This window comes from Lolium rigidum, chromosome 1, assembly GCF_022539505.1.
Source record: "Lolium rigidum isolate FL_2022 chromosome 1, APGP_CSIRO_Lrig_0.1, whole genome shotgun sequence".
NCBI lineage: Eukaryota > Viridiplantae > Streptophyta > Magnoliopsida > Poales > Poaceae > Lolium > Lolium rigidum.
In genome coordinates, this window is record NC_061508.1 from 131,743,550 (window position 1) to 131,754,058 (window position 10,509).

The 10,509-nt window shown below is 50.2% G+C and overlaps 1 protein-coding gene and 1 pseudogene across 1 annotated transcript; both read right to left on the reverse strand.

Moving 5' to 3' along the window:
• Positions 1 to 749: 749 nt before the first annotated feature.
• Positions 750 to 1,115, reverse strand: LOC124651763 (annotated as a pseudogene).
• Positions 1,116 to 8,028: 6,913 nt separating this feature from the next.
• LOC124651774 lies at positions 8,029 to 8,414 on the reverse strand. Its single transcript, XM_047190814.1, is given in 2 exon segments — positions 8,029 to 8,109; positions 8,211 to 8,414. Coding segments are annotated over 2 exon segments (285 nt in total).
• Positions 8,415 to 10,509: the final 2,095 nt, after the last annotated feature.

Here is a 10,509-nt window from a genome sequence, read left to right on the forward strand (position 1 = left end):
TGGGAGGTGGACGAATGGATGTGAATCCTTCGTCTGCCTATGGTCCCAGGCCTAGCAGTATGCCTCCGCCGAAAGCGCCGACAAGATGGGCAGATGGCGGCTCTGGCTCTTGCAGGTGTCGGCTTGTTAGGCTCGATCTCAACGGTGCATACATTCAAATGTGTTGTGAACTTCTAAACATTCGAATGTGTTGTCACCTTGCAGTGTATTTTTTTTTTCATATTTCTGCATAAAAAACCAGTGTAAAATTATATTTGTTTCATGTGATACTTACATTTGTCGGCGAAAACATTTAGCTGCCTTGTGGTGCGCCCAGGCTTTCAAAATTTCCTGGGTCCGCCACTTCAACCAATCAAAGTGCAATCAAAGTGTGTAAATAGGCTGAAGCCATGTATGGACTCATACACTTTCCACTGGATCAAATTTCATATGGCGGAGGGAAAACCCATACGAGTATCCAAACACGTCCCATGTGATATACTATAACTGCAAGAGCTTACACCGGTATTTGCATCAAAAGTATATCATCTAACAAAGTATGAAAGTATGAGTTTTGGCTCCCGGGTTGAGATGAGCCTGATATCTGGACCAAAGATTCTTGCTCGGAGATTGCGGTGCTGCGAGGAAATGCAGTAGTATGGTCCCCAGCAAATCGAGAATACAGCTTGGTGCGCGTAAAGTTTCAGATATAGGCCCCGCATCATTAACGCGGTGCTTGACCGAGGGAACGCGGGGATGGAAACGGGCACCTAACTGGACGGGCGGAACAAGTCGAGGCCGTCGGGCCGGCTGTAGCGGACGCCACGCGTGGCGGCCCTTCGCCTGCGCTTCTCCATGAAACCGCTGCAGCATGAGCGGGTCGCGATCCGCCGCCGCTCCTCTCGGTTGCGGCAGCAATGCGGAGCAGCTCGCTGGCCCTGTCGGCCGGGACCTCCTCCAGTACCATCACCCGCCCCGCCGTAGAAGATGGTCATCTGGGCATGCGCGGCGGCCGCCGGCGCGCGCGCTCGTCTTGCGCGGGCACTTCCGCTCCCCCTCCGCCGGCTTACGCATCGGGTGAGGACGCCGCACGCTGCCGCGAACCGGCGGCCCTTGGTGCTCCTCGTCGATGCCATTGTCGGTTGTAGCTTGACATCAGGATCTGCGCGAGGACAATTAGCATCCCCATTGTGCTCGTCACGGGCACGAATTTATATTCACTCGCGCGACATCATGCATGGTTGTTGATGCCCGGGGCGGCCTGCCCACCTGCTAACTGTTCTGGGCAGCAGCCGCGGCAAGAAGTCCATCGTTAGCCGTAATCAGGCCTGCGTATCCCTCCCTCCACTCGAAAAAATCGCAAAGGCCACTCTGCGTGTATGAAAATCAGAGTGAGACAAAGAAAATCTAGGAAAAATCCATCACACCTTGCTTGGGGAAAAAACGAGATCAAAAGATGAGTGCATTTGTGTCACACCTGAACTAATCAAGACGTAGATGTACAATACACCTGGGATATGCTAGCCTGAAGGTGTGTGTAACGTGTGTGTGTGGTGGGCCGCGGGTACGAGTGGAGTTGGCAGCTGAGTATATATATAACAGCTGGAGTTGTAAGCAGAAAGGCAGGGAAAGAAATAGAAGAAAAATAATCCCTGAAAACTCTCTCTCACTTTCCCGTGTTCTTCCTTCTCTCTTCAAGATTGAAATTACTCTTCTATCTGTGTGTGTGCTCACGTCCCAGATCAACATCGGGGCAAGGGGTGTGACAGTGGTATCAGATTCAGATCGGTTTTGGGGATTCCGTTCGTTCGAGTGCGGCCACGATTTCCGGGTTGAGCGGTAAAGAATTCCTGGTGGAGGGTCGGAATCTGGTTGTTCTTCGATCTCGATCGATTTGCAATCGGAATCCTGTCAAATCCCGATACTGGTTCGCTTGACCTTGGAAGGCCTGCACCACGGCGCCCTCCAGACCGTCGCCGCAGACCCAGTTCATCCTCTCGGCCATGGGTGAGGCAGCGGACCGCACGGAGGTGTCTCTCGCGTCGATCCGGGACAAGTTTGGAGAGGGTTCATGTGCAGATGGAATCCATGGATGCGCGCATGGCCTTGCTAGACACGGCGTACCGTGGCTTCGAATTGCTATTGAGACAGACTGTCAAACAATTGCGAAGGCGTGGAATGGAGGAAAGGAGCAACGGTCTTCATGCTCCCAGTTGATTAGAGAGATGAAGTGTTTACTCTCAAACTTCCAGGGTTTTTCAATAAGTTCTGTAAAAAAAAGAAAAGCGAACAAAGTGGCACATGCTTGTGCGCAAGCTGCTCTTTCTTTAGATGTTTCTGTAGTCTCTTATGACACTATCCCTGGATTTCTAGCTGAGGTTGTTCAGCTAGATTTTATGTCGTCGATTGAATGCCAATGGGCGAATTCTCAAAAAAAAAAAGGAAGCAGCAAGCAATAAGAGTAGGGCACTTTCCAGAAAAAATGAATTGGCATTGAAGCGGTACAACTATATCGTGTATCCAGCAATTGCAATTAGAAGCACTTCATCTCCTCCTACAACCCCATGTGGAACTAGATTAAAACTATGAGACACTCCCCTCCGAAAAAAAAAAGACAAGAAAATGCTAGGATTACGGAAGAAACAAGCTAATATTAGCCCAAGTCTTCCAATGAGGGCCCTTCGTTCTTCCACAATAAAAACATCTGCCAATACGAGCCAACTCTTGCAGAATAAATTCAGACAAAACCTTGTCTCAGTAACTTCTTTAGAATTATCTGCACCATGGGATCTGACAAAAAAGATCATAAGATCATACTATTTGAATAGTTAGCAAGGTATAACTACATGGAAATTAGTTAAGGGAAAGCCACTCATTGTTAAGTATAACACAGCAAATGAGCAAATGAGGGAAATAATTCAGCCTTCTATATAGTTTAAGATTGATGATATACAATCATACACATATGTACGCAGATATGTCAATCAACTTTTTTTGACATTGGACGATACTTATCTGTAACCAGAGATAAAGAGAATAATCTGGTATATGATTTTATTTGTTCAGAGAAAACTTTGAAATATATAGCAATGGGAAAGTTGAATCTACAGAGAAAGTAACAAAATTTATTGGTTAATATCATCTAGTCAGTGTGAAAATTTTATGAGAGAAATTCAATCTCCATATTCTCACAGCCTCAACACCCCCCACGACCACCACACAACAGACACACAGACCCTTGAAAATTGAAAAAAAAAACTTTGTTTAATGTATTCAGTACTGGTTAGAGCCATTTAAATGTAGCCCTGGCAGTTCTATATGAAGAATGTCTATTTTTAACTCTGGTTAAAATAGCCGGCTATAACCTTTCGGAGGCCTGCGGCTACAGCTAGAGGCTTCAAAGGCTAAAATGAAAATAGCCACTAATAGCCCCGCTAATCCCCACGAATGTAACCCTAGCCACAAAATATACGCTGTCCCTTGTCTCCCAAACTAGGCAGGACAGGAGAGGCAACCATGACGGCGCACCCTCGCTGCTGAATCTGACCGTCGTCGCTGCCGAACCCAGACGCCCTCGCTGCCGGAGGTGCTCAAGCTCTTCACCGCACTGCTGGGCGCCGAGGCGGCGAGTTGCTCAACCTCTGACCGAGCTCTCCTCGCCGCGAGCGACCCAGGCCACCCTACCTCTCCACGCCACGCTGGACTGCTGCTGCTCTGATTAATGGAGTGGACTGTTGCTGTAATCCGGCAAGGGCGTCGTCAATTGGATTGATATCCTCCGGTCAGTTCCGCAGTTTCCATCCGTGAGATTTATTTCCGTGGCCTATAAATTGAAACCTTGTGCTCCTAATTTAGCAGCTTCATGGTGTACTAGAAAAGCTTGGACTAATGTACGTATGTAGCTAAGCAAGCAAGTAGCTAACTAAACGTGACTACTGTCTCTGCCTCTAGGCACAAACTATAGTGGAGTGGTTGCTCAATTGCTGCTCTCAGTCTGTGTTGCTACCACGGCAACCATGTCGCATCAAGGCAAGCCCCTCTAGTCTCTACTCTCTTTTTAATTTGTAAAACTGTCCAAATTTTGCTATGTCATATGCGATCAATAGATCCTAAACTTTGTTAGCCCTGTTTAAATTGCATTACCTAGCCAGCTCATGCCTTAATGTGTGACTAGTATAGTAGATGTTTGCACTGTTTTATTAACTTTTGTCGGCCCTTCAGCCTCTTCCTAATTTGTTTGACATTTTTGTTCTGTAGGTACTGGTGCATCAAGCACCGCCTCGATACAACAACCTCCAGCAGCTACTGGTCTCTCGGATGATCCTGCTTGGAAGTATAGTACTATTCCAGATAAGAATAAGAAGAATGCCCTCAAGTGTAATTTCTGTGACAAGATATGCACTAATGGTGTTACAAGGATCAAGTACCACCTTGCTGGCATTAAAGGATTCAGTGTTACACCTTGCCCAAAGGTTCCTACTGATGTCAAGGCAGAGATGTTGGCTTTACTGCTAAGCAGTAATGCTGCAAGGGATAAGAAAGTTGAGGCATTCGAAACAGCCAGAGGTAAAGTTTGCTTGGATCACTCGGAGGGAGAAGAAGGTGATGAAGATTGTGCCAATGTGGTTGTGCTGAAGTCAAAACCCCAAAGAAGTAGGTTCAAAGGTGCAGGATCTATGGAGAAGTTCTATAGTTCAAGTACAATAAAAGAATCTGTCAAGAAATCTAACCTTGGCACAAAGACTCAAACAGTGTTGTCAACTCAAGAAAGAGAGAAGAGGAGGAATAGAGCTTGTGAGTACATATGCCAATTCTTCTATGAAGCTAGCATCCCACACAACACTGTGACACTTACTAGCTTTGCTTGTATGCTTGAGGCCATTGGACGTTTTGGTAAAGATTTGGAGGGACCTAGTGCATATGAGATGAGTGGACCATTTTTGCAGAAAAGGAAGAAAAAAGTGATAGATACATTCAAGCACCATAGGGAAACATGGGAGCTCACTGGCTGTACTGTCATGACTGATGCATGGACAGATAGGAAGTGTAGGGGGGTAATGAACCTAGTTGTTCATAGTGCTCATGGTGGTTTATTCGTGAATTCAGTTGATTGCTCGGATGTCAAAAAAGATGCCAGATATATCTTTGAGCTTGTCGATCAGTGCATTGAAGATATAGGGGCAGACAAGGTGGTACAAGTGCTGACTGACAATGCTAGTGTCAACATGGCAGCAGCAATTCTATTAAAAGCAAAGAGACCTTCCATTTTTTGGAATGGATGTGCAGCCCACACAATTGACCTCGTGTTGGAGGACATAGGGAAGCTTGGACCGGTTGAAAAAACAATTGTCCAAGCAAGGCTAGTTACTGTGTTCTTGTATGCTCATACAAGGGTGTTGGCTTTGATGAGGAGTGTTCTTAAGAAAGATCTTGTGCGCTCAGGTGTTACCAGATTTGCCACAGCTTATCTCAATCTAAAAAGCTTGCAAGATAACAAGAATGGGCTGCAAAAATTATTCAGATCAGATGAGCTACATGAAATGGGATACTTGAAGAAGGACAAAGGGGACAAAGCTCAGAAAGTGGTGAAGTCTGAAGCCTTCTGGAAGCGTGTTGATCTTGCTGTGAATTTCTTTGAGCCAATGGCCAATGTGTTGAGAAGAGTGGATAGCGAAGTGCCAGCAATGGGATTCTTCTATGGTTGCATGCTAGATGCAAAAAAGGAGTGGTTGTTGAGGTTCGACAATGATGAGAGTCGTTGCAAATCAGTTTTGGATATCGTTGACAAGCGCTGGGACAACAAGCTTAAGAAGCCCCTACATTTGGCTGGTTACTTTCTGAACCCCTACTACTACTATCCAAACAAGGTTCAAATTGAGAAAGATGGAAAATTTAGAGCAGCTGTGATCACTTGCATAACAACAATGATTGAGAATTTTGAAGAACAAGATAAGATGATTGAAGAACTCGAGGAATATCGAGGTGGGAAGGAGTCTTTTGGAACAGACATTGCCACAAGACAGAGAAGAAACAAAAACTACGATCCAGGTGAGGTTCTTGCTGATTTGATCTCACTTCTCCTCTTTGTCATCTCTTTACTTGCGTAACTAATAATCTGGCCATGACTTAATGCAGCAACATGGTGGTTGAATCATGGTACAAGCTCACCAAACCTGAAGAATTTAGCAGTAAAGATTCTTAGTTTGCCATGCAGCTCCTCGGCTTGTGAGAGAAAATTTTCAGCATTTGAACAAGTAAGAAATCTTTCAACTCTTATTAGTACACCAACATTAGCTTCTAGTTTACCACGTGTTGCTGGCTGCACAACTTCCATTGTATATTTCTGAAAATGCATGAACAACATTAGCTTCTAGTTTATTGCAGATTATAAAATTTGTACTTCTAAATTTACACAGGCCCATGTGAAGAAGCGCAATAGGCTACTTAGTGATAGGCTTAGGGACCTTGTCTTTGTCAAGGTTAACTCACGGATGATGGATCAGAAACAAAACAAGAGAAGGGACCCCATAGAGAAGATAATAGGTGATGTTCTTGAAGATGATGAGAATGAGTTCATTACTGGGATTGTTCCTGAAGACAATTGGCAAGTTCAACAAGAACAACCTGATAATGTGACTGAAGAACCAGAAGCATCAACATCACAAGCACAAGGAAAGAGAAATGCACACGTTAGGAAGAAGCGGAAGAAGAATATGCATTCTTTGCTTAATTGTGTCCAAGAAGATGCCATCCTATCTGATTCTTCCAGTTCTTCAGCTTCAGAAATAGAAGGTAATCATCAAGATGATGACATTTTCTCCGATGCTTCAGCCAACTCAGATTGATTGCATGCATGTCTTGCTGGTTATCGGAACTTGTTGCTTGATGTTGCTTGCTGTGAACTTGTTGTATCTGTGAAGAACTTCCTGTTGGTATGTAATTTATGGACAGAACTATGTCTTGAACTGCTTAATGATGTTGCAATATTTGGACAAAACCATGTATTTAATTATCTGTGAACTATGTCTTGATTATGTGTATCTCTTATGTGAAGATGTTATTATGTTATGCATCTGTGAATTATTGATATATATACGATTATATGCTGCCCAAATTTTTTTTTTCATTGTTTAGCAAATTGGCTATATGGCTTTAGCTGCGCTATAGCCCGGCTATAGCCTTTCATAGCTTCAAAAATTGTCACGGCTATCGGCTATAGCCCGCTATTTTAACCACGGATTTTATAGGAGGTGGTAACAACCTCCAGTCGCTAAAAATGTATTCTATGGCAAGCCATCTGCCAGCAACATTTATCAGCAGAGAAACAGGGGAAATGTTTTGAAATCCTATCACATGGCAGTTACAAATACCCCTCCGTCCAAAAATAAGAGTATCGACTTTTTCTAGATACGGATGTATCTACAACTAAGACACTTATTTTTGAAAGGAGGTAGTTACCACCTCCGTGGAGACATCCGTATCTAGTACAATACTTCTCCTGATGGTCCAAACTATTGCAAACATTTCGGCGTAAAGTCCATGTCAAACTTGAGCAACCAACTCAATGAAAGCTAAGCAAGTCAATCGAATAATTACTTCCACCAACTCAATATTAGGCTATTAGTCAAAATGCCTGGCCTACACTGTTTTTTTTTTTTTTTTTTTGCGAATGGCCTACACTGTTTTCCCTAAAAAAAAGTGGCTGGCCTACAATCTGGATAGCATGTTGGATAAACCTTGCACCTAAAGAGTAGTAAGTAGCCATAGACTGACTACAGCACCTGAGAAACATCCTATTGCAGGGCATAATTCAAACCATGCCCGATCCCCTTACGCAATGTATGATGCCGAAGACTATGGCCTCATGTCTCCACTGTAAGCGGCGGCAAGACACGACATTATACTGTGATTGCACGCATGGTTCAAGTCGCGTATGTCATACCGCATTACCACCATTCTAGGTTCCTAATATGCAGGGCGAAAGGAATGCGGGAAAGCTACGAGATGCTGGTAACCAAACTATCGAGGGGCAGAGAGAGTGGCGTACCATCAGGACGCGGGTCGGCGTCAGGGGAAGGGCGGCAGCCGCAGCACGGCCTGCTCGGTTTCCACGGGGTCCGACCGCGAGATCTGCAAATCAAAGCAGCCAAACACAAACTCTCTGAATACCATGGACATCCAAAATCAAGCAAAAACTATGGCGCGTGCTCGAGGAGGGGGGGTGAACGAACCGGGTCGCGGAGCACGGGCTTGGTGTCGTCCGGCGCAGGCCGGAAGGGCGGCTTCCTCTTCGTCCCCGTGCCCTCCGCCGGGCTCTTGCCGCTACTGGCGGCGCCGCCAGAGGCGGACGCGGCAGATCCGCGCGAGAGGTCCCCGAAGATTGTGGCCGGTGTGGCGTAGGCGGAGCCGAGACTGCGCTCGCTCCTAGACGACATGGCGGACGGCCGGCGGCCGTCGAGGAGTAAATTACATATAGGTACCACTTTTGGGTAACGGTTGCGAGTAGGTACCACAACTCTAATAATTTTATCAAGTAAGTGCAATTTCTGGGCCAGTTTATAACAAATAGAGCAATTCTGCAGTTAACAACGAATTAATCACGCGGTCCCACTTATCATAGCTAACGTTCGTGTGCGAGCCGTTAGGGCATCTCCAACCCGGGGACGCAAAACGCAAAACGGACAGCCCGCGCGTCCGTTTGGGTAAAAACATGACCCAACGCGTGGACCCAAATGCAAAACGGACAGCCCGCGCGGTCCGCACGACCCAAAGCCGGTCAAAATTTGGGAGCGATTTGCGGGGTGACGGACGTGTCCGCGCGTCCGTCCTAGTCCGCTGTGTCCGCCCCCAACCCCACTTGGCAGTGTCTCCTCCTCCCACCTACCCATCTCTCTCCTCCGGCATGGCATCCCGTCGTCGGCCTCCGGCGAGGCAAGGACGCCCACGCCCCACCGCCGTGAGCACGAGCCGCCGGGCGCCTCCACGCCGCCGCCGCGAGCGAGGGACCGCCACGAGCACCTCCACGCCGGGCGCCTCCGGCATGTGCCGCCGCGAGCCTCGCCGCCGCGCGTGCGGCTCCACGCCGCGTGAGCACCTCCATGCCGCCGGCGGCCGCGCGAGCGCCTCCACGCCGCCGCCGAGCGGGGCCGCCGCGCACGGGCCGCGCGAGGACGGGCCGCCGCGAGTCACGCAGCCGCCGCCGGGCGCCGGATGCGCCGGCACACTCGCACGCCGGGCGCGTCGCGAGCCACGCCGCCGCCGCGGGCGCCGACCGCGCCGGCGTGGGCCTCCGCGAGCCTCGCCGCCGCGCGCACGGGCCGCCGCGAGTCACGGCCCCTCGCCGCCGAGTGGGGTAGGGCCCTGCCGCCGCGGAGCTCGGCCCCGCGCCCCCGCCGCCGCCCACCTCGCCGCGGCCGCTCGCCTAGCGTGGAGCTCGGCCCCGCCGCCCCACCCCGCCGCCCGTCGCCGTGGAGTCACGCGCTCGACGCCTTGCCCCGCTCGCCGCGCGCTGCGGCTCCGCCAGGCCCGCCCCGCCGCCGCCCGTCGCCGTGGAGCCGCGCGCTCGACGCCTTGACCCGCTCGCCGCGCGCTGCGGCTCCGCCGGCGCCGGGCCCGCCCGCACGCCCGCGCCCTCGACGCCCTGCCCCGCTCGCGCGCCCGTGGCCGTGGAGCCGCCCGCGCCCGCGCTGCAGCTCTGCCAGCGCTAGGGCCGCTCGCTGCGCTGGCCGCCCCGCGCTGCTGCCCCTTCGCCCGCGTCGCTGCAGCTCTACCTGGCAGTGTCCGCGCGCCGCACCTCGTCACTGCGCCAGCGCGCCGGCCGCACGCTGCACCTTGACACGGCGGCGGCGCCTGTGCATGGACACCGCTCGCGTCTCCCTGACCATGTCGTTGATGAGCTTCTACGCACTAGTACTGCAAGAGTTGTAGAATGGGTCGTGTGCAGCGTTGGGAAATGAAAACGGGGGACGGACGTTTCGGCTATCCGCGTGTCCGCGGGGTGATCCATCCGGATAAAATTGGACGCCCAAACACGTCCGTTTGGGTCGCCCCATTGGAGATGCCCTTAGGGCAGGAGTAGATAAGATACCATGCTAGTTGACTCGTTTAAACTAACGCTGGTGAATATCCGGTCTGGTGGGGTTGACCGATTTGGCCGGGGCTGTTTCACGGAAAAAGAGATGAGATGGACGCAGGGACCACCAGTCAACTCCATCTTCTCCTTCTTTCTTTGACCCATCTCTCTCCAAGGCCATGACCGACACCACGGCTTGCGCTGCTCACGCTCGCACCGTGGCCGTGCGTGTACCCGTCGACCTCTCCTCCGCGTGTACCTCCACAACACCTACGGCGTGCACCGGCACCTCCGCGCGACGTCGCGTCCGCCTGCATGCAGCTGCCACCAGCACCTCCCCGCTCGTCTCCTCGCGCCAAGCAGCAGCTGCGCGTGCATGGCGTGCGCACCCTAAAGCAGCCCAAGGAACAAAGCTGCAGCAGTGTCCAAGCATGCACCAGCAGGCACGCGTGCACCAT